Source organism: Lethenteron reissneri, chromosome 13 (assembly GCF_015708825.2).
Source record: "Lethenteron reissneri isolate LAM-NWPU_2019-01 chromosome 13, ASM1570882v1, whole genome shotgun sequence".
Classification (NCBI taxonomy): domain Eukaryota; kingdom Metazoa; phylum Chordata; class Hyperoartia; order Petromyzontiformes; family Petromyzontidae; genus Lethenteron; species Lethenteron reissneri.
This window is the reverse complement of record NC_083791.1, coordinates 11,421,908-11,446,946: the sequence shown is the minus strand read 5'-3', so window position 1 is coordinate 11,446,946 and position 25,039 is coordinate 11,421,908. Positions and strand designations below refer to the sequence as shown.

Below are 25,039 nucleotides of genomic sequence, written 5' to 3'. Positions count from 1 at the left end.
ATCGGAGTATTGTAATTTTTCAATGCACCTTTAAGATCAGCACACTAAATCAAAACACAGGTCATACTTTGTAGCGATCATCCGGAGCGAAACATTTTATTTTAGGTCATTGAATAGCACTGGCAGCTAGGGGTGTACAACTCCTCTAAAGCAGTTTTGAGTGAAGATCTCATAGGTAGTGACTCAAGTTTCAATTTATTTGCAACAGCATTCCAGACCCTGGGGGCATCAATAGCAAAGGCCCTTCCTCCAGTATATGTACGGCAATAGGGAATATTAAGCTGGTAAATGAGTGTAGACCTTAGGTCAAATTTGTTCTTTGAAACAGAGACGAGATCCAGCAGGTAATCTGCAGATTTTTTTGCAAGTACATCATGAATAAATAAGATCTGGTGCACAAGCCGTCGAACATTCAGAGATGTTAAGTTTGACCCAATGTAGAGATCACAGTGGTGAGTCCTATATGGGCAGTTCAATGCAAATCTTAAGGCCGAGTGATACATTGAGTCAAGCTTCTTCAGTACAGTACTTGGGGCTGATTTATACACAATGTCACAGTAATCAAGTAGAGGCAGTACGGTAGCTTTAATCAATTCCAAACGGAACATAGGAGGGAAGCAGTGCTTGTGTCGATATAGAAAACCAATTTTAATTTTTGTCTTTTTCCCAATATAATCAATGTGATCTTCAAAATTCAGTTTTGAATCCAGGATGACCCCAAGATACTTATAGATCTTGACTTGCTCTATTTGATCATTATTTAAGGTATGTAATTGGGGAAAAATAACTTCCCGCTTTAGTCCTGGTGAGAAGCATAGCACCTTGGTTTTGGCAGGATTTAGGACTAGTTTAAGAGCAACTAGCTGATGTTGTAGTTTGTTGAAATCACTCTGGAGCTTAGAAATCACTCTGGAGTCAGAACGACCTGAGGCCAAATCATCCACGATCACTGCAGCAACACCACCAAGTCAGTCCCCGCTGCCAAGTTCACTTAATCTACGGCTCAGCCCCTTGGTGTCTCATGAAGCAAGTTTTTCGTTACATTTATTTATTTTGTCAATGTCAATTTTAATTACCTAACTCCATGGCCGTACGCTTGAAGCTCAAATAGTATTCTCTCTCTCTCTCTCTCCCCCGTCTCTCTCTCACTCCCATCCCAGATGATTTTCTTTTTGTTAAAGTGTACTCTGCTTTAATGTTCGCACAGCTGTTGCATTGCGCCTCTGTCGATGACGGCACACTCGGGCAGTTGGGCAAGAGTCGGAGTCGTTTATTAAACAAGAGATTTGGCGAGCGCTTTGAGATCCTTGACGAGGGCGTGTGTTTTACTTGGGCCGCTCCTGCCGGGCCCTCGCTTGAGCGCTTGCGTGAGAGCCTGGGAAAGCGGCCGTGATCAAGATTGACGGAGGGAAGGAAGGAATGAATGAAAGTGCGCGCTGAGACGATGCGGCCAATGGTGGTCGAGCGTCGTGTCGTGCGTGTCATCGTCGTGTCGTGCGCGTCATCCTCGTGTCGTGCGTGTCATCCTCGTGTCGTGCGTGTCATCCTCGTGTCGTGCGCGTCATCCTCGTGTCGTGAGTGTCATCCTCGTGTCGTGCGTGTCATCGTCGTGTCGTGCGCGTCATCCTGGTGTCGTGAGTGTCATCCTCGTGTCGTGCGTGTCATCCTCGCTCACGTGTAGACACATCTGCAGGTGGATGCAGCTGGCGTCTCGCCTAATGGGCGTGTCAGCAGCAGCAAAAACAACAACACACGTAGATTAACTAATTTCTTTAGAACGGCGTATTGTTGCCCTTAGTTTGTTGTCCTTCCCCCGCACCTCTGATTAGAGCGGTTGGCTATGTGCGGTGCGAAAGAAGTGTAACAGTACGTACATACATACACACATACATACGTCGTGGCTAGCAGACCTCGACATTGGCACTTGAACATCACCAAGCACGACATCATTATTGCTAAATGCCTGCCCAACTTAAACATCGGCATCGCGCCACGTTGGCCCACAGCAAAGTCAGCAAAGCAAATAAAGTTTGGACTCCGCTGGAGAAGTAGTGTTTGAGTTGAACCCTCACTTGTTGTGCACAGCGGCATGGAGACCGAGTGCGCAGGCGATGAAACTGCACCTGCACAGGGGCCCACAGGCTGGGCTTCAAAGAGGGGGGTGGGGGGGATAGGAGTCGGAGGGGGGTAGACAAGGCGGGTGGGAAGGGGGGCTCAATTAATCCCTTTCAGCAGGGCCCGTGCCAACCGCGTTACTCCGCCGCAGATTGTGCGATCGTCTTTATTGCTCTAATTGTCTCCGCGAATGTCAACCCCGCCCCCCGCCCCCTCTAACCTTCAATGGGCCCTCAGCCGATGGGAAACTTGAGCGTGGAAAGGGTTCGCCAGGTGGAGGTGGAAGCATCTGGACAATAGCAGCGGCAGCAGCAGCAGCGGCTCGGAGATTGGGATTCTTCGGTTGGCGTAACAGAGAATGGTGTCGCACAGTTGGACCGCAGCCGCTCTTAGATTTCAGTTTGAACATCCCCCATCTCCCCCCCGCCCCCCCGCATGTGCCCTGCGTGGCACGGCTGCCCGGGTTGTACAGCAAGGAGAGAGATTCTCTCTCTCGCTTTTTTTTCTTTCTAAAACTCAACCGAGAGAATCGTTCACACACACGCACACGCGGCATGAACATGAGCATGGCTTTGCACAGTGTAACAGCGAACTCGCTTTGATCACGAGCTTCTCCCATAACAAATGCTTTGTAATAGAAGTCTGTATGTTTGTACTCGTGTGACACACGGCATACGAAGAAGACGAGCGGACGCACGCAGAGCCCAGCGCGCTCTCTCTCTATCTGACGATGATCACCCGAGATACGTCCGGCACATGCAGGACGTTGTAAGATTGCTCTGCTCAGTGTTATCACGACAGCTGTATTTACACCGTTTCTCCCCTAATGAGTCTCCCGCCCGGAGATTGCATTGGCCGAGAGGGGCTGTCGGTGACCCTGACTGCTGTGCCACACACACACACAAAGAGAGAAACTGGCCGTGGAATTAAAAAAACCAAGGAAATAATAATGCAAAATAGCACAGATATATCTATTCCTGATAATAATTCCACGGGCAGTTTTGTTCAACAGAGTTTGCTTATTACCAGTGATACCGATCGCCGTTGTATACGCTGGTTAATAATTCACCCTCAAAAACAAATTGTCATGAAAATGATGAGGCTGCAAACCACGGCACGTGGGCTTTTTTTTTACCGAAGTAGGAAAAAAAACTCGATTTAAATAGCGGCGACGATGACGATGACGACGATGACGGCTTGTGTGCGTGAGCCGTTTGAGCGTGAATGGCTATCATCATACTCATCATAAGGCACGTGTGGTGAGATGGACACACGCCTCGAAGTGATGACTCGAATCGAGCTGCGCGGAGCGACCCGCGGGTGCGGAGGGGACGCGTTCGTTCCCTCGGCAGCCGTCCACGCACCGACAAAGTGTCTCCTCCCGTTGCTCCACACACAAAGACAAAGATCCCTCGTTATAGCCTTAACAGACTGTTGGGGCAAGTGCTGTTAGCGAAGCACTTATAAAGGCCGCCACGGCACACGAGGGGGTGGGTGGCCAACACCACGCCCGGCCGCTTTTGTCTCTCTAGTGGCGATGTTTACACACCGCACCAAGTACTCATTTGAGGCTGAGTCGACCTAGGGGAGGCCCAGGGACCGGTTCAGATAATTGTCACTGGCGTTTCCCGTGAGCGGGAATCTAACTCGGGTTGCATTGGTTCGTAGCGCAGCGCGCTAACCACTACACTTCCACTCCACACACACACACCGCTCCACACACACACACACCGCTCCACACACATTTTTTGTGTTGTAATCGCAAGCGATGTTCGGTTGGGGGGGGGGGAGCAGCCGTGTCTGTGTGTCTCCTCGCCACCCCCCCCCCGTGGTTACTGTAAGTCTTGGGCATGGTGCCAGCTGGGACAGCGAGACGCGAGAGAGAAAGAGTTCGGAGCGAGCGGGGAGAGAAGTTTTGGCTGAGAGTGGGAAACACAGCCCCGGGGTTGTAGCTCACTTAAATCCATAACTACATGCCGTTTCGGCCCCCCCCCCCCCCCCCCCCAGATTTTTTGTTGTTGTTGGTAATTCGGTTCAGATGCCCAGGCTTATTGCCGGGGTCTTGGTCACTCTCCGAAATTCTGCCCAACCTCCCCGTCTCCATCCCCGCATCTTACCCGCACCGCGTCGCCTGCTTTTGTTTTGATGTTGTTGAATCCCCCTCCCTCCCTCTTAAGTGTGAAGCTCTCCGTCTCTTTGCGTTGGCAATGAATGGTCGGGGTGCAGCAGAGTAGAGAGTTCTCGCTCGTGTAGCCACATCGGTGGTGCATCGCGAGTAGCTGCACGCCGATGCAAGCCGTGCGTGCCTGCTTGCGCGTGTGTGTGTTCAGTTGTTGAAGTTATTAGCAATGCGATAACCAACACGGCTACCCGAGTTCCAATGCCACTCATGACCAAAACACCGATGAATGTCTGAACGCAGTCTTCGGCCTCCCCTAGGTCGACTCAGCCTCAAATGAGTAGATGGTGCGGTGTGAAAACATCGCGACTAGGGAGACAAAGGTGCCCGGGCGTGGTGCTGGCCACCCACCCCCTCGTGTGCCGTTCTGGCCTGAATAGGTGCTTGCTAACAGCACTTGTCCCAACAGCATGTCAAGCTTATACGGGGGATCTTTGTCTTTGCTGTCACGTTGGGGGGTGGCTGGGCACTCAGCTGAAATGTATTTTTTTGGTTGGGGAGGAGGGGGGGGCTTTCAGTTTTTTTTTATAAAATCCTCGCGAGATGGCAAAAGCGATATCGACAAGAGGCAGAGATGGAGCGCGACGGGGACAAGACTCGAGACGCGTCGTGAGACTAGCAGCGGAAGCGATGCAGGCCGTGCTTGGGACGCGAAACACAACGTCACGTTTATTTTATTTTATTTTTACGTCAATTCGCTTCTTGTGTTTGTTCGGATTCGAATTTGAGAATATGATGTACCCCATGAGCTACTTGGGTTCCTACGCGTTTGCTTGTTTCTGTTTTTCTTGCCGTGCTCTGTGCTTTGGCCCGCGGGAGCCCTCTCGGTTCTCGCTCCCAGGGTTCGTTGTGGGATGATGGATTCTTCCCGGGACTTTTGCTTTCGTTAATGAGTGGATTCCATGCCTGCGCATTACAACTTTAGCTTTATGGAGGTTTATAGCGCATACTTTAAATATAGCGAGTATGTTTTAATTTTGTCATAAATATTGGATTCGTTCATTGGAAATGTCATGATCACGAATTATATATTGGTAATGTTTTGGAACCAAGGTTGAAAGCATTTTGCCATCTGCAACGATATAAACACAACTTGAGTCGAAAGCTGCGTTGCTACGATGGACTTGCCATCAGGAAAACGAAGACCCACGGTCACTCACCCAACCACTCACCCACACAACAAAGACAAAAATCCCCCGTATAGCCTTAATAGAGTTTTAGGGCTGTTAGCGAGTACCTATGAAGGCTTGCACGGCACACGAGGGGATGGGTGGACAGCATTACGCCCAGTCGCCTTTGTCTCCCAAGTGGCAATGTTTACACACCACACCAGGTACTCATTCAAGGCTGAGTCGACCTAGCAGAGGCCCAGGTCCGGTTCAAATAACCATCATAGGTGTTGACAGTGAGCAGCCATCGAACTCGGGTGGCCGGGTTCGCAGCGCAGCGCGCTAACCACGACGCTACCGCTCCCCACTCACACGCTCAGCCTCTCACCCACGCTAACTAATTTTCCCATCTGCCTGTAATGTGTGTGGTGGGGGGGGGGGGTGTAACGATGACTCTCACGAAGACGAGTCGATGTGACCGAGACTTGAGTGTAAAGTTGCGTTGCTATTGCGTAGAGAAAGGTGGCTCACGTTGACCACAGGGCTCCTCACGCACTCTCCATCAGAGCCGCGGCGCGAGCCCCCCCCCCCCCCCCACGTCTCATCAGACTCAGCGGTCTCCTTGCCTGGCACGAACGCCGTCGTTAACTTCACTCGTTCTAACACTCCCGAGGGCAGACGCGATTTTTTTTTTATTTACGTTATAGAATCCAGAAATATGCCAAATTTTTCTTCCTTTAAAAAATTATATGAACTGTCTTTGTTATTCCCTTTGTATGCAAAATTACTTTTGCAGCAGTTCCTGTGGTTTTTCAACTTGGTGCAATTTGTTAATCGCATCAGTGGCTCTTAACGGGTCCGTCTGAAAATGGGGCTTGCAAGCTGTTGTGAATTCTCCATCTTGTGTCATCCTCGTAACTGGGCACTGATGCCCATCACGGATGCTTGCCATCTTTTGTGATTATCCACGTCTCTCCACACTTTCCCACCAACTGTCTCACAACTGTCCCAACAACTGATTCAATGTCTTTCTCTTCCCCTCCATCCCTTCCTAGCCTTGCCTTGCAGAATCATCGTTATGTCATCTCTAGCTGGAACCTTTTTAAGTTGTGTCCCGACAATGTCCCACCTTCCTTTCTCATCAGACTTTCTTTGTAAATCAACTTTACAGCCATCCCCTCTCTTGGCACATTAACAAAGACACAATGATAGCGAGATGATGATTCTACAGATGCTGCTGCTGCTGCCGATGATGATGATGATGAGTATTTTCCAGAGTGCACACAGTGCGGTGAGCTTTTGCTGGGTGCGTGTGCCACTCGTGAAAGCGGGCCTGTTCCAGATGGCTGCTTCGGGGGGTTGCAGAGTAAATCCCGCGCCGTGTTCGCTGGCTCCGCAACGAATCCTTTAAGTGGAACCTGGGGGTCGCGCATCAGGAGGCCCGCCTTCAAATCCGGTGACCTCTTATGGAAAATCCGTGGTCACCCTTAACAGGCTGGCGCCGAGGCCGAATACGTCTCAAAATGCGTTTCTAAGTCACTGGTTGACTGCAGCGGGCGCTTGACTCTTGCAGCAGCCACAGTCATAGCGAGAGACGTACTGAATGTGGTGTGCCGGGTGCGGACATATTTCTATTCGGGTAGCTGATATAACTGTAGTAGGTGGCACGTGACCAATCGCCACAGCCGTAGAGGAATACTGGATGCGGTGTGCCGGGTGAGGAATATTTCCAGCTCACCTGGTAGACTGTAGTAGGTGGCACGTGACGAGTAGTGAAAAGTATACTGGATGGGGTCTTCTTAAGGGTAATATTTTTTATTTTATTTTTACCAGGAATTAAGAAAAACCGTAAGCACTTTTTTTGTTCGGCGCATTCCGCATGAACGGCAAACAAGTCAGGCGAATGCCTCTGGTGGCGCCACGCTGCAGGACAGAGGCGAGCTTTATTTAACCCTCACACTACCGCAGCGCGATGAGTTCTGCGCGAAAAAATGTGATCGGACGGATCTTCCGGAAAGCCTCGCGGGCTCGTGAAGCAGGAGGAGGTGGGGGGGGGCCTTGGCAAGGACTGCCAATTGGCGGTCAGCTGGAAAAGTTTGACAACTGAACATTCACGTTCACCATCATCGTCAGCAGCAGCGGCAGCCATGGTTAATCCACTGCTGGATGAAGTGTGCTCATCCAAGATTATTTCATCGCTCCATCTCCCCGGTGGACGTACTCTCGGACGCGTTATTTTTAGTCCAGCCCAGCCCAGCCGTGACGTTGTCCTGCCCAAGACAACTTTATTTTCTTAACAGTTTGGACGATGTCCTTCACCTGCGTACATCCTTCCGATATTAGGAAGCCACCTGGGGCTATGCACTTTTAAATTTAGATTGAAAACATTTGTTTTTTTCCAATAACTTTTAGTGTTTAGCTTGTTGTCCTTCTCCTGCACCTCCGATAAGCACGGGTGGCTACGTACGGTGCGAAATAAGTTTTAAGCACACACATACCGACATGCGCGTGTTCTTTATTCGGTGCGTTCCTTTGCCTCTCTCTCATTGTCATCCCAAGCATGCATCTCTCCGTGCTTATTCGCACATTTGCGTTTTTTTTCATTTGTTAATGGCCATGTTTCTGATCCATATATCACTCACGCTAAATCGCTTTGTAGTAAAGTTCATCCATACATGTGATGCGATCTATTAGTTATTGTTACGTATCATTGTCGTCTAATGTACATTGAGCAATTGTTTACATTTTAATCGCTTTGCTTTTGTGACCCAAGGTCTCCCTTGAGACTTTCGATGTCGATTGGCTCTCACTGGGTTTGCCAACGTGAACATTCTCAGTTTTAGTTCATCCAGGAGAGCCTCGCAGACTATCTAGATGAGTTGTCACCGGGCTCCCTCCTGCTAACAGTAGCTTGTTTGGCCGCTTGCGTTCACGAGCTTTTGGCTTTATGTGTGGCAGGAAATTGCAGTCCGCCCGTAAACCGGTTGCTTGTAACTATCCTTGTTAGGCTGGTCTCTCCGTCTGTGTGTGTGTCTCTCTACTTTGCTGGATTGTTTAATTGTTTGATTGATGAGCCACTTGCCAAACCTGGTCCTCATCACCAACCCCTAAACCTCGCCCCACCCCCTGCCAGATCCACTCACTGCCCCCACCCTCAAACTCCCGGAGCTAAAACCACCATTGCCCGCGTGTCCGCCGCAGCTAACGATGACAGGACACAATGTGGCTCATTGTGTAAGGATGGCCCTGGAGCCAGGCGGACGGCACAGGGAGACGTCGCAGAGAGGAGGCAGTGGCGGCCGCTCATGAGAGCCCGGTGGGAGGGCCTCTGGTCTCCACGAGAGAAGAATAAACAACAATAATATAATAATGGTATGAAAACAAACGGAACAATATTTAATGGCACGTTTGAAAGTTCACAAACTGCAAATTACAGGCACGTTTACGGGGCGAGATGAAGCGAGGGGTTTCGTGAAGGGGGCCGTTTCGTCTAACCGCTGCAAATTGGGCCCCGCCATAGCGCTCACTGTGAAAGGAATCCGCTGGGATTGACACCGCACCGAGGGTTGTTCACGCGCCTGAGTGTGAGACTGAGGTCGCTCCGTTTATTATTTTCCGGAGGCAATGACAGGGAATGGTCCAGCCTTGGCCCATTGCGTGACGCGTCTGTCAATTGCTCTCGCCAGTTACTAAAACTCACAGACGTAAATAATAATAGTAGTGCCAGTGAGCGCCGTGACATGTGGATCAGAGACACGGTCATTGGTGCAGGAAACTGAACACGCAAAAAAAAAACTAAAGAGCGTGTGACACAAGAGCATTGAGAGATGCGTGCTCGGAATTGCGTTGAGAGACGGGAAGAGGCACGCGTGGGTTCGAGAAGGTACGCTGCTTAATGGCATCATTCTAACTGCTCCTAGAGGCCAGTGTGCTTGGGCAGGACACGTTCCTGAAAGGGATGATGATGGAGTGGCAGCGAAGGGGATGGGATGCGTCCGAGAGGTACGTCCACGGAGAAGATGGAGCGATGAAATCATGTCGTGTGCAGGCGCGGTGGGTTGATTGAAATAGCGACGGCTAGGGGAGGCCTTCATCCAGCAGTGGATTGATCGTGGCCAATGATGATTATGAAGCCAAGGTGTAAACCCCGTGTCTCAGCGGTTCCACCTCAAATTCTCCATCACACGTCTCAGCACCCTGAGCCAGAGTACAATAACAACGACATCCTCACGATATCCTTCCCCCGACTGTGGACAATCCATCCGCCAAAAGGCTTCCGTGCTCCACCAAAATATTCACCCATCGGCCCCCACCGCAGATTGGCGAAGTCTGGTGGCGTTCGTCATCACCCGCGGTGGCGAGATGGTAACTATCTCGCCTGGTATACAGTAGGTCTTGGGTTCGATCCCGACCAAAAGTAAAAAAAAGGGCAAAATTAATTCGTATGTGAAATGCTAGATTGTGGTGCAAGTGCTGTTCGCCATCGTCAGCCATCATCGATCCAATGCCGGATGAAACCTGCCCCAAGCCGTCACCATCTCCCACGGTGCCGAGCAGCAGCGCGGCATGTGATTGAATGGCTCCGTCTCCACGGTGTGCGTTCTCCCGGGCGCGTTCCCTTCTTTGACCGCCGCTCCGTCGTTAGCCTCAACCGCCGGCCCTCACGATCCCTCCAAGCAACGCGTCCTGCCCACGCCCACTTAACTTTTCCCAAAAGTCGTCGCGCACACGCAGATGCTCCCCACTCACCCGTTCACGTGCACGCAGTCACGCACGGCCACACGGAACATAAATCAGCGCCGCCGGGGCTAAGGGCAGCCGCCGCGCAAGGCACGAGCACACCGCCCCATGCACCCAGGCCGAGCGGCAGAGGAGACGTTGGGCGAGCGGCTCCCTCGCTCACGGCGCGGCCCTGGGGAGCTTTTTATTGCGGGGTGCTCTAGCTGGGGTTGGCCACACGCATCTTGAGAAGACAACACGTGATGCCCTGCTGAGACGAGACAACCGAGCCACCTCTGTGCAGGGGTGGGGAGGAGGATGAGGGAGGGGTGGGGGGGTGTTACGGCATGGGAATTTGAGTGAGGGCTCCTTAAGAAAGGAATTGGCCAGGAGGTGATCAGGTGGCCGGGGAGCTCGGGGTGTCGAAAGACACGTGACTGAGAGAAGTTGAGCTGGCACCGCTGAGATCCTGGGAGTAAATCGTGGGGTTCGTGATCGTCATCATCGTCACCCTTGATCGATCCACTGCTGGGCGACGGCATCTCCAAGCCGGTGCCCATATCTTACAGTCTTGCCACGGAACGATCTACCTAGCGAGCTTCACGCCGGATGATCGAATTGCTCTACACCCGTGGCACAACAACAACAAATAGGTCCTCTCGGGCGCATTCTCGCGCTTAGCAGCCGTTCTGTAATTGTTGTCGTCCAGCGGCCACCATCCATCCATCCCTTCGTTCCTTCCAGTCGTGTGACCCTGCCCAAGGCCGTGTACTTCGTGAACAGTGACAATTGTGCCGTGCCACGTGGGTTCCTCTTTCCGACTCGCCGCTGTAATTCCGAAACGTGCAACTCTCCGTGATCCTTCGTTTCTTTTTGTTTCTTCATCTTCTTCGTCTTCATTGTGTTCGTTCAATTCTCTCTGTTAGTGTCCAGGTTTCTGATCCGTATGTCACAGCAGGCGACTCGCGCTGTTTATTGTACCAGGTTCATACACACAAACATTGGCAGCGAGCGATGATGATGCTGCTGCTGGTGTGCTGGCAGCGGTGCACTCGCACGGTCAACAATCGCTCAACACATTCATCAATGACAGCGTGGCCTCAAAATGAGTATTATAACATCGGTGACAGTTTGGGGCAATGGCTCCTCCACATAGTACACAATGTGCTACGGTGTGCTATGGTGTGTTTTGATATGTTATGGTGTGCTATGGTGTGCTATGTAGGAAGGGTCGTTTCCCAAAACGTCGCCTGTAACATACTTTTCCCTTTAAGTCCACGGTATTCATGAGGATAGTGTTGAGTTCAAATGCAAAGGTAGTTTTTCACCTAATTTGGCTAAATGTCAGGCCTGAAAATGTATTATTCATCCAGCAGTGGCATTTAATAAGCACCGCGTTTTAAATGACAATTATTCGTATCACAATACGTTTTGTTAGAACAACATAGCGATCGTCACGATTGAAGTTACAGCCACGCGCAGCAGAAATGGTTGTAGTTTAAATGTAACCGAGACGATTTTGGTAACGTGGCCTCTGTGAGATTTTTGAAATCTCATCTTGAGCGCGTTTCCACAAAACGTGTCCTGGCACGCGTGCATGCACGCGCACACACATGGATGTCAAAATATTACATTTTCTTTACTTAATAAAAAAAAATACATAGACCTGGATGTCAAATACAGTACTACAAATATTTAAATATTAATATACTTCACCACCATCAGCAGCCATGGTCAATCGACTGCTCCCCAAAGCTGCAACATCTATTTAACATCTATTTACAACGATTTAACATATTTTCAACATCAATATCCCCCAACAAACAAAAACATATTATTCAATGATTATAAAACACTCAAACAAATCACCGTGCAGTCGTGTTGATGCACGTTGGTGATCACAGCCACAGTTGGAGTCGTGGATTGAACCGAGCGTGCGCTAACAAAGGCAGCGATGAGCACAGAATAGACATGTTCTGTGTTAAATGGCAATTTGGGTTCAAGATGAAACCTAACTCAAGTGTAAAAAATCGTTATCACTCATGCACAGCGTATGTTACAAAATACGATTCACAACACTGACCAGGACCAACGCGATCAACGTGAGGAAGGCTTTCATCCAGCGGTGCATTGACAAAAGTGACTTTAAAATATGATTATCATAATCACTCATGATATATCTTGAGATGAATTACACTGCATTGATTTCGTCATCGCCTTCTCCTCTGAGAATTTCCCACCGGTGGATTGTCGGCGCGTGTAGACACTCACTCACTCGCTTGCACGGTCACACTCATTCACTCACTCGCACGGACACGCACACTCACTCACTCGCACGGACACGCACACTCACTCACTCGCACGGACACGCACACTCACTCACTCACTCGCACGGTCACGCACACTCACTCACTCGCACGGACACGCACACTCACTCACTCACTCGCACGGACACGCACACTCACTCGCTCGCACGGACACACTCGCTCGCTCGCACGGACACGCACACTCACTCACTCGCACGGAGACACACTCACTCACACGGACACGCACATTCACTCGTTCGCTCAGCCTCGTGCCGATAGAACAAATCGCGTAGACGTTCCTCTCTCTCACAGATATGCCGGCATTTCTCGCCTAACCTATGTAAAACTATCAATTTTTATTTTACCAGGTAAGGCCCACTGAGCTATACAGCTCTTCTTCATAAATGACCCGGCCACAAACGATAACTCATCAATAGTGGATTATCATGTGGAAATTTAGAGCAGCCAAATAATATAAACGCATGTTGGTTTTATATGTGCAGGAAAACCCCAGAGGACAAAAATCCACGCAACCACGGGAAAGAACATTCAAACTCCAAAGAGGCGTTAGGGTCGGGATCGAACCCACGACCGTCCTGTATACCAGGCGAGGTAGTTAACATCTCGCCACCGTGCCGAGGCCTGCCGATCGCTGCCGTAGGACCTCGCAGCCAAGCCTCTCTGGGCGACATCAGCGGCGTGCTGCTGGTCCTGGCACAGGAATTAACGTCAGCTGGGCTGTGGCACTGAACAGAAAAAAATCTAACACAACGATTAAAGATTTAAAGCAACGGTGTAGTCGGGAAATTGCATACTCAGGGCCTCCACTAGAGAGAGCTCGAGAGAGCCTCTCTCTAGAGGGCATGTGTGGCCTACTCTGTCACCCTGGTCGCACCTCTTGGAGGAGATGGAAGTGACCGGTCGTTTTTCCCCACGACTCGCGGTGTGCCGGATCAACTCACTGCGGTGGACGCATTTTTACTGCTGGGTGTCAAGAGATTGACCCGACCTCTGGATCTCAAGTCCAGTGTGCTGACCGTTGCACCAACGTCAGCATGCAGTCGCAAATAATACAGTTTGCAAATACAATTTAAGCCAAGTTTGTTTTTGTTACAGCGTAGCGAGATATGCACCCTGGTAATGGCAACGGAGAGAGTCAACAAGAGAGGAACCCGTGGATGAGGGAACCCAACGCTTATGAGAGACATCGAATTGGCTGTCAACGAAAGTGCTTGTGGGGGGGGGGGGGGCTGGGGGAATCCACATCCACCGATTAAATGAGTTAGCATCAACCCTTTGTGGTTGTCCATCGCTGGCCACGCTTGTTCACGGGATTCTCACGGCTCTCTAATGAACAACCGCCCGCCCCCTCCGCACCCCGCGCCACTTGCGTTTCCTCCTCCTGCTCGTTTTACCTCTCGCCTCACCGACAATTTGAAAATCCCATCAAGGGCACTCGGCTCAGAGGGGTCTGGCTGTCTGCGCGGCATGCGAGACGCCTCCTGGTCGACTGTACGGGGCCTTAAGGGGAGAGAGATGAAAAAAATATAAGAATAGGCTTTGCTCTTTCTGTCTGGCAATAATGCAGGAGGTGTTAAGATCTTCCAACACCAAACAGATTCCTATTTCAAGGAATCAAGTCTGCATTAAGCAGACGGACTTGTGGCGAATCGTGCAAACACGCTCTGATAATATTCGCGTTGTCTTTGAAACTCATTGGCCTCCACCAGAGACATACTTCTTTACGGCCTTTTGATTCACCACCAGTGTTGGACCGGAGAACGCCGAAAGGCGATGTGTAGGAAGTCAATGCGAGTATCAGAGCATGGCTTTATTTTGGTGATTTTCGAAAAAAAATTGGGTTTGGCCATGTTTGTTTGTTGTAGTGCAGAGTTAGACTGATGGCCTTAATCTAAGTTGTCTTGTGGTTGTTGATGTTTGACTTGCATCCCACTGGGATATTTGCACACAGGGTTGGTGTACGGTGATTTTTCTGCAATATTTTGCTGTCTTTTCTTGGATTTTCTGTTTGCACTTAGTCACTTTAAGATGTTTTCTTGTTCATGTTTTGTTTTTTGTTTGTTGCGGTTGCACCCGATTCAAGAGCCGAATGGCTCACCGGGCTATACCTAATAAATGAACTTTGAACTTTGTCTAGCTCGGGTTGATACGTTACATCTATGGGACCTGAGAGAGGCCTGACTCTCGCCGGGGCCGAAGGCTTCACTTCACATCGCCGCCGTCACTGCTGTGGCTCCAAGAGGGAGCCGCGCGGGGCCGGCTGGCCGCCTCGCGCTCACAGATTCAGATGGCACCCTGGGAAAAAAAACACGCAAAAATTCTCGATGTCCAGACCAGGGGCGGTTTCTTCATTAGGGCGATTGGGCGACGCACCACCAATGTCATTGAACCACAGAGTCACGCTAGCCGTCACTGTGCCTCTGGATATAGTCCAATCAGCGTCATGTCACGTTCTGTGGAGTACCGCCTCTTTTTGGGCGATTTCACTCCGGCTGAGAATCGCCCCGAGTGGCCCCATAGACTTACATTGAAAGATGTTTTTTTTCGACCGGGGGGCGCTCCAATGCATTCTCTATGGCTTCCGGAAGGGCAAGCCCTAACGTGCTTACGTCATCATACGTGCTAACGTCATCATACGTAAGCACGTTTCATCCAACAATATAATTTATCGCCACCGAGTGGAATCTTTAATAAAATAAACTTGAGTGGTTTGTTTTAATAGTGAGTATAGAAACAAACAAGATGTATTGTAAGAGTCACATTATTTTTCATTAATATTAAAGAAGTGAAGTTGCCTTTACATGCTTAAGCTGTTAATTTATCCATTGCATGGGTGGACCTTATCCTTATCAATCATCCAGACATTTGCCCCCCCTGAGAGATTTTGCAGGAGCCGCCACTGGTCCAGACAGTAGTCGGCCCTTTGTTAAACAAGTAAGCAAATTAATTGAATAGGAAAAAGTTGATGATTAAGTCCATTAAAAGTGGATTGTAAGGTGGCCCAGTAAAGCGAGCTGTGCGTTAAATGAATATACTGTCCGTGACGATGACGATGATATCGATCTATCCTTGTGTGGGCTATCACGTTTTATTACAGAATACTCTTGAATTGTAACGGGCACCCGGACAGTCAAGTTGACTTTTGAAGAGACCAGGGTGAGTCTGATTTTCGAGGGTGACCTGGAGCTGTGGGTGCGGGGCTCTTCTTTTCAACCAGCTCGCGCATTGCCCCGTGAGATGACGGCTAATATGAGGGAAGCCCCAGCGTGCGACTGCTAAAGGCTGTAGCAGGCCGTCAACTACACAGCAGCAGCAGCAGCAGACCCACTGTGGAACTCGGAATTCAGTGAGAGGCACTGAAGCCGCCCACCACCGCATGTCAACCAAAGCCATTTCCCGGCTCAACTCATCTCGACGTAGATTTGTAAGTTGCTGCTGCTGCTCATCCAGCCATAGGCAAGAGGATTAAGGTGTGGGTCACGTGGAGCAGTTGTGATTCATTCATCAGGATTGTGCCCGGTCCCTGCAAAAACATGTGGTTTGTGTTTACAAGTGTTTGCGGGATTAAGTGGCCACTCAAAAGGACCGGGTTGGTATTTTCATGAGGCTATGACGAGTGGGCTGACGAAGGGGTAAGACAGAACGCATTTAGTTTGATGCCTAGCGTGGTTTGGCTGGTAGTAGGCTTCTCATCCGCGCGCACGTAAACAAGACCACGCCACTCCGATCTTTCCAACCGGCTCCACAATCCAATTCCGTTTCAAGATGGCGCCTCACTGTCTTCAAGAGCCTCCACGGGCTCTCGTCCCTGCCCACTGCTCCCTTCTCGTCTCATCCCACTTCTCGCTCTACGCTTCCCATTAAAAACAACCAATGCGTTCTGCCAAAGCGCCAAGTCAACGTGCTTCCCATGGTCTGGAACTCACTTCCAGCAGCCGCCTGGACTCTCAAGTCCAGGTGCTATCTCGGCCTTCCTCTTCTCCTCTGCCTATCAATGGAACTGAGCAGCAGCAAATTACGTGGCACCACGGTGGCTTGGAGATGTTAACTACCTCGCCTGCTATACAGGAGGTCGTGAGTTCGATCCCGAGCCTGAAGCCTGTTGTATATTTGTAGTTTGCATGTATCTCTCTCTCTCCCCGTGGTCGCGTGGATTTTTATCTCCGGGTCCTCCGGTTTTCCCTACACATATAGAGACGCACGTGTCGAGTATTTGGTGGCTATACATTCCCACGTGATAAGCAACGTCATCGTTGGACTATAATTATTTGTGATAGCCAGGTCGCTTCTGAAAAAGAACTACTAAACTCAGTGGCCCTTACCTGATAAAATAAAGTTTCGTTTGCTTTAAAGTCCAGGCTCTAGACCGTCCTCTTATCCTCTGCCTATCATTGGAACTGAACTGCCGGGGAGCAACTTTTGGTGAACTCTTGCAAGAATGCTGCCATAGGGGCCGACCACACCGCCTACGAAGATAGCGCCCAATTTAAATGAATACGGCACAATGAGGAGGGGCACGTGAGTGTCTGCCCCCTGGCCTGCTGTGCCCTGAGGTGCACGTGCTTGTCACTTGCCCTGCTCATTTCGCTGACTGAAACAGACATAAGATAGAGAGACGTACCGGTCACACGCGCAACCCTGCGCACAGAGAGAGAGATCGACAGCACAGTGGATAAGGTGTCGAGCGACTTTATTTGTGCATTGTACATTGGGGTGTTATCAAGTATACACAGTATACAGGCCGTGGCACTCACACACACTCACACCGCTATGCCGGTTCAAGACCTCTTTCCTCTCCACGCTCAGCCCTCTCCACCCCGCTCCATACAAACCGAACACCGCGCGTTGACTTTTTTTGTTTGTTAATATAGTAGCTGTAAAATGAAACGAAAATCAACACAAAAATGAAGACGACCCCCCGCCCCAAAAAGAAACACGTGTAGACAGTGAACAACAAAAGGCTACCAAATCTTCTGGAAGGCTCAACCACGACACGAGCACGCACAGCGATGCGGCTGGTAGCCCCTCCCCTGCGTCGGGCCCCCGCCCACTTTTGCACGGCCCCACCCACTCAGCCGCTAGCACTGCCAGCAGCCTCTTCCGTTACTTCCGCCCACTACTCAGACACCCCACCCACCCTCCTTTGCCCGTGTCATGAGTCAAGCGTGAGGAGGGCAAATCTTGAAAATCCAGAGAAACTCTCGATTTTCCCCAAAAACCCTTTTCAGAAGGCCAACTTTCTTGAAACCGCCTGCACTTGTCCTGACCAATCGAGAATATTTGGCAGCCTTCCCGTGAACCCCATCCTCGCCTGCTCGGCGAGTTAACGGAACGATGTTATCATTGCGTGACGAACAAAAAGTAACCCCCCCCTCCTCCTCTCCCCATCTGAAATCGCTCTGCGTTTCCCAAATGTTTTTTTTAAAAGCCGTTAAAAAGAGAAAACAACGAGATGAACGTCGCATCAAGCTCCGACGTCGAGCGCTCGCTCGCGGACAGAACGTGAGCGCTCGCTCGCTCGCTCTGCGTCTCGCGGTGAAAGCGGCCGGTGTCGGTGCAGCGTGACAAGCCGGTCGCAGATCACGACGGCGACCTCGTCAGCTTACTAAGCGTACACAAGGAGTGAGATCGATGCGCGGCGTTGCGGCGATACCGGCGAGACAAAAATGTGCATAAATACAATTCGTATTCACAAGACGAAGGCTTATTATTATTATCATCATTATTTTTTAAATCCAATGCAGTCACTGTGCCAAGGGGCGCTAAGACATGTACAGTATTTACACGCGGGCTGGACTGGCGGCGTCGCCGGCGAATCATCACGACCACGATGATCACGACGATCACGACCAACGGACCCCATGAAACTGCTTCCAGCAGAAAACCAAAAAAAAATCTACTTTTTTTAATCCTCTGCAGTTTCTTTACAAAAGTTTATGTATATGTAATAATAAAAAAAATCGTTACATTATTAACACTTTGGTTTCGTAGTTTTCTCCGCTCTCTCTCCCGTGCTCCCGAAGTCTGTAACGTAAATGACAAAACAAGGAATATAAAGATCGCAATTTTTTTGTTTACCTGCTCTGCAACTCGAGGTATATCCAATACCAAATTGAACCCTCAGGAGTGTGCAACAAACCCCCACTGCCCCGCACGCTCCCTCCGGCACGTGACGAGCAGCCAATCGAGGGTGGGCACCGCCAACGGACGGTGTCACGCGTCCGCTGGACCGCTGGGCTCCCCCCCCCCACCCCTCGTCACCCGCTACTAACCTCGCATCCCCCCGGTTTTTCGACTGGCGCATCCGAGCCGAGCCGGAGTGTGCGTCCCTGATGGTGGCGAGAAAGAGAGAGCGAGCGAGCGAGCGAATCGGCGATTGCGGCAGCGTAATCCGTAAATCGACCCAACTGCTTTCCGTTGGATTCCATGAGGCGGAGGGAGGTGGGAAAGATTGCAGATCGAACCCGAGGGGGTGTGACGAGTCCACCACGGTGGTTGCGCGTGCGCGAGATCGTCAAATCAGCACGTTCGTCCGTGGGCTAGAGTAAGAAATCATTACCGGCACAATAGTTTGAAAAAAAAAATGTTTGCGCTACGGATACGTTCATACGGTCAGACACGAGTGGGTTTTCGTGGATTTTAAATGGCTGCGGTGTAACTGTCACCGGCCGTATGAGTTGGCCACTGTATGTATGTTGACCGTATGAGTTGGCCGTATGAGTTGGCCACTGTATGTATGTTGACCGTGTTCTGGAAGAGCTGGAGAGCCGAAACTTGCCAATTATTGTTGAGTTGGCGAGGAACGTGGGCGCAGTCGCGATCGCTACGAGTTCCATTCCCGACCAAGGCTAATATCAGTGGTGAATGACATCTTAACTGGTGCATGGGTCAACATCCCTCGACCATGCCGCACTAACCGTTGTGGTGAAGTATGCTCATTACTGACATGGCGCGCTGAGGCCTTCATCCCTCAGCGGATTAACACATTTCTGCAAATTATTGTTTTAAATTAATATTTGAGTCGATGCTTCGAAGTAGAAAATCCAAGCAAAAGTTGTTTTTATTATTTTGTCCCACCCTCCCAAAGAATGACAATCTGGAGGTTGATTGGTTTAACTCATAGGACTAGATCAGCCTAAACATCCTGCATCTTGATCTAAGTCCCCGGGCAGAGCACGAACGAAACCACAACAATCGCCGCCAGCAGTGAACGAAGCAACATTAAGTCGTGGACTGTGATACTGAAGCTCAGAGAAAGCCAGCCACTCGCGTATTTATATCGACCACGTGAAGTCGATCAGTGCCACCTTTGGGTTTGAGTCGAGCGGAAGGAAAGTCTGGTCCGGACCCCGGGACCACGTGGCTGGAGCCGAGAAAGTCGGAGGGCAAAATCACGAGACGGAATCAAGAAATGGAGATTTTGTTGTTGTTGTTGAATCGCTGCCTCGCGATGATAACGACTACAAAAAAAAATCTAACCAATTCAAACCCTCAAGATTTGCAGGTTGTAAACACAATTCGAATAGAAAAACAAAACAAAAAGGTCAAGTTTTAGCCGTTGCTATCTTGCGCTAAATTTCGTGTCTGTAAGTTGTTGTTTTCAGAGAAAGCCTTGCTCTCTCCAACTGCGACTAGCGCTCCAGATTACCTGTGCTTTGTAATCTTCAGCAATGAAACGATAAAAAAATAATAAGTTAATTATAACAAAACAAAAAAAAACGTCAAAATCAAACCGGACAGAACAGCTTCGTGACAATCGCCAGTTTGACAACGTGTTACGGTGAAATAAAGTGATCATACACGCGGTGAAAGAGACACTGCTGCCGCCGTCGCGTGAAGGTCAGCACGCTGGACTTGCAATGCGGAGGCAAGTCCAGGTTCGATTCCACCTCCCAGCACGGCAGCCACCGCACCCAGAAGTCAAGAAAAGGGGCTCAACACAGTCAGTCGATCGGCAGGTTTCGAGCGGTGCGATCGCCTTCGCTCGACCGCCTCGATGTAAAATGGCATTGAGGTGGCCGATCCGGATGGTTGCGTCAGGAGTCGCCGATTGCGTCGCCGTGACGACGCCTCCTTCGTATTTGTGAATTGGCGCGTTGAGCCGTCGCACATCGAGTCGTGTTCTGCTCCACGGCTCTGTTCTGGGTGGTGGCCACAGTCTCCGCACACTGCCGGAGAGTTTTCCATTTTCCATTTGTGCATCATCATCATCATCAAGTATCTGTATTTGTTGCCATGGTTTGTGCGAAATGCAGTGCAAGTGTTGTTGGCCCGTGAGCGGTGTGGTCAAATGTGGGGTGCTCCCACCTCTTCCAAGACGTCTGGCCAGTGTGGAAGAGTAGACCAAAACAATCCCTAGAGGGGCCCTCTAAGAGCTCATTCTAGCAGGGGCCCATCCTTCCACCTGCAGCAGCGTGAGCTAGAAATTGCAGAGCCGCACCTCCACGTTTTATGTCTGGAAAGTCGTCCTGGCAGCCTCAGTGTCCAAGCCTCTTCGTGTGCGTTGGTGAACAGTCAGCTGAAGAGGTCCCCCCTCTTTTCTGTAGTGTTTTTTTCTGACAAAGTGTCCGAAAGTTCCACTCAGATGCATTTTTGTTTTCATTGTTCCATCAGCGCCACCTTTCAACGCGCCAAGGATGTCAGAGCGGCGGTGTCGAGGCGACGTGGCCTCTGAACGCCGTCACCTCCGTGACGACGAGCGACGCTCACTGCGGCGATGACAGCTGCGCTCGTGACGATTCATCCGCAGCGGATGATCGCCGCCGCGGTGCGAATGTCACCGTCGCGCGGCAACCGTCCGCGCACGCCGCTCGCGCCCCGTCAGCAACTTCCCCTACGATCGCTCGGGGGGCGTTTTCCTCAGACGTTTTTCTTCGCGTCCTCTCCTGGAAACTCCACATCGCCCCCACCGCCGGCGCTCCGGTCGGCTCGCTCTCCGCCCCGCATATCCCGCCAGCGGCCGCGATCAGCACGCGCGCGCGACGCAGATGTCGAGCTCCTGCGGCTTGCCGGCGCGGTCGCAGCGCTCGCGCGGCATCAGCACGTTGGGCGCCACGCCGGCGCCGCGAGCCTCGCACCGCAGCGAGCGCCGCCGGAACCCGCGCCCGCATGTCTTGGAGCAGGGCGACCAGCCGCCGGCGTGCCACGCGGGGCAGCTCGTCTCCCCGCACGCCCGTACGGCCTCGGGCCTCGCGCCGGTGCAGGCGCCCGTCGGGCGCGGGCAGCGCACGTGCCGGCGCTGCGAGCCGCCGCCGCCGCACGTGCGGGAGCAGGCGCCCCACTCGCCCGTGGCCCACGTCGCGCCGACGCCGCCGGCCTTTCGCTTGGATGGGACGGCCGCTCCTCCCGCTCCGCTCCTGGCGCCGTCGTTCCGCTTGCTCTTGGCCAGCTCCTCCTCCTGCTCCTCCCGCTTCCTCTCGTCCTTCTCCCTCTTGCCCTCGTCTGCCACGGAGTCGCCGCCCTCGCCGCCCGCGTCCCCCAGCAGCGCGTTGGAGCGCGCGACGGCGGCGGCGGCGGCGGAGCCGCGCGGGACGTGGAAGGAGTAGCGCACCCTGGGCGGCGTCATGCGGCCCACGGCCAGCACCTCCACCACCAGCGGCTCGGTGAGCGCGCCCGGCGCGTGCAGCCGCTCCGACGCCGTGGCCGTGCCGCTGTAGCTGAGCACGCTGCCGGCGCCCGTCGTCCCCGCGGGGCCCCCGTGCCCGCCGCCGGGGCCCAGCGCCACCTCGCGCTCCGACGTCGAGATGACGTAGTGGCCGTTGAGGAGGTAGCGCCCGTCGCGGCCCGAGCGCACGGCGAGGTAGTTGTCGTCGTTCTTGAGGCTTTGGTAGCCGCGCTGGCGCACGTCCAGGTTGGTGGCGCCCGCCGGTACCGCCACCACGAAGTTGTAGCCGTACCTGCGGTGGCAAGGCGGTGGCAGGGTGAGACGCGCGCGGTGCGTGCCGGGCGTGGGCCCTGGCGCGTGGCTCGCGATGGCTGCTCCTCCGGTGTGGGGCGATGATGGACTGTGAGGAGCCGATGGTCTGGACATTTGTGAAAAAGAGCTTCACAGCTCATCGGATTCCTCAGCTATAGATAAATAATCTCATTCTGCCGGAGTAAGATTGTGTAGGCCCTTGGGCTATAAGTACTGTGAGGCCCCCAGTAATATTTTCAAAAGGAAAACAAAGTTAAAAAAAATTTTAAATGTATTTTTACAAGGCTAACAACAAATAAAATTCAGCATTCACAACTCAAATAACTTTTCACTTCATCTCTGGAGGCCCTGCAGCTGACGGAGGCCCCTGGGCAGTAGCCCCTAAAGCCCCGTGCCTTGATCCGGCCCTGGATTCTGATTTCAGCCCCGGGTCTTCACGTCTCACGGGAGAAGCATGCGGGCGAGTTCATTGACGACTGGATTGTGAAGCTAGCACACTTCGATGACGGTGATGATGAAGATGCTGCCACAGGCCCTGATACAGAAGCTGACGCTGGTGATGCTACTTCTGACGATGAACATCATGAGAAAACTCCTGCTAATGATGCGGCTAATATCGTTGCCTTTAATAATTTTGGCCGATTCTGCTACCAATCACGCCACTGGTAATGATGCTGCTGCCACTGCTAGTGCTGCTGATGATGACACTGATGATGCTGCTGCTACCAATCACGCCACTGGTAATGATGCTGCTGCCACTGATAGTGCTGCTGACGATGACACTGATGATGATGCTGCTGCTGATGATGATGACGACACTGCGACGATGATGATGATGCCGTCTCTGCCGCCATGGCAACCGTCACTCACTGCGCCTTGGTGAAGGTGCCGGAGACCCTGCGGCAGGTCGAGGCGTCCCCGCCGCACACTCCGCACACGTCGAGGCGAGCGCGCGAGCCCAGCCGCCCGTCGCAGCCGGCGCGCACGCAGCGGCCCTGCACGCAGACGTCCGACGTGTCGGGGCCGCACCTCGTGCCGTCCACCACCTGTGTGACGGGCGGGACGTCGCGTGCGTGAGAGGTAACAGTGAGACGGGACGAAGACCAAGACCCCCACACCCCCCGTCATGTACTACCTACTCGAGTCTACCGGTGACCCAAGAAATATTTCCCCAACCCGGCACACCACGTCCAGTAGAGTTCTCGTTGCGGGTTGTGGCTACAGTGGTGACATGTCAACGACATCGCCTGGTATACAGGAGGTCGCGGGTCAGATCCCGACCTTGGCGCCTGTATATTCGGAGTTTGTATGTTCTCTCTCAACCTGTGGTCGCGTGGATTTTTCTCTGGGCCCCACGGGTTTTCCCTCCACACTTAGAATCGACATCGCACCGTCAGACTATTTGGCTGCTATACATTTCCACGTGATGACGACCATGATAAGCCACTTCTTTGCGCTATCGTTTGCCGATGGCCGGGGTCGCTTCTGCAAACGAGGTGCATAGCAGCTCAGTGGGGTTCACACGTGGTCAAATAAAAATCAAAGCTTTATTTTATTTTGGTCTTTCAGTAAAGTTACGTAGATAGGGTCAGAATAATAAAATAAACAAAAACTACGACGTTTCGATCGCAACACAAGCGATTTTATTATTCTGAACCTATTTACTTGACTTTGCCAAAAGACCCAAAACACATGAATCCCTGCAGTCACGAAAGCTTTAAGTCAAGAATCAAAGCTCTATTTGTTTCACGATGATGATGATGATGATCCCGACACTGCTCATCATCACTTGGCGGCTGGCCTCCCCCACCGCCACCGCCCTCGCCCCTCCGCACCCCTCCCCCCTCCACACCCCTCGCCCCTCCGCACCCCTCGCCCCTCCGCACCCCTCCCCCCTCCGCACCCCTCCCCCCTCCACACCCCTCGCCCCTCCGCACCCCTCCCCCTCCACACCCCTCCCCCCTCCGCACCCCTCCCCCTCCGCACCCCTCCCCCTCCGCACCCCTCCCCCTCCGCACCCCTCCCCCTCCGCACCCCTCCCCCTCCGCACCCCTGGCCCCTCCCACCCCGCGCGCTCACCTTGGGAGCCAGCACGAAGTAGTAGCCGGTGCCGTTGGCGCGGCACACCAGCTTGCAGCGGTCCTTGGCGCTGATCCCCGAGTACTTGGGCAGCCAGCGCACGCCGGGGCTCAGGCCGTTGGAGTGGACGCGCTGCCCGTCGAACGCGGCGCACTGCTCCTCGCGGAAGCTTTTCGTGTCTGCCGGCACGGGGGGGGGAGGGGGAGATGTTAACGACCTCGCCTGGTGCACAGGAGGTCGTGGGTTTTGGTCCTGACCCTGACGCCTCGTGGTCGCGTGGATTTTTCTCCGGGCCCTCCCGTTTTTCCCTTCACTATTTAGAAACGCGCGTTTGAGAGTATTTTGGCTGCTTTAAATGTCCGCACGATAAGGCCACGCCGTTGAGCAATCGTTTGTGGCCAGGCCGCTTCTGAAAAAGAGCCGTATATAGCTAAGTGGGCCTTACCGGGTAAAATAAAAGAAACATATATAAAAAAAATAGGTGATGGTGGAAGGAGATGGGGGGGAGGTGGTGGTTGAGTGTGGGTGAGTGTGGCTGAGTGGGGGTGAGTGTGGCTGAGTGGGGGTGAGTGTGGGTGAGTGGGGGTGAGTGTGG

The 25,039-nt window shown here is 52.2% G+C and overlaps 1 protein-coding gene across 1 annotated transcript in view; it reads right to left on the bottom strand.

The window, feature by feature from the left end:
• Positions 1-21,246: 21,246 nt before the first annotated feature.
• Positions 21,247-25,039, bottom strand: part of LOC133341951 (uncharacterized) — a 42,088-nt gene continuing 38,295 nt past the window's right edge. The window contains 3 exon segments of the mRNA XM_061550792.1: positions 21,247-22,345; positions 23,236-23,411; positions 24,445-24,623. Coding sequence (XP_061406776.1) covers positions 21,415-22,345; positions 23,236-23,411; positions 24,445-24,623 — 1,286 coding nt within the window. The 3' untranslated portion in view covers positions 21,247-21,414.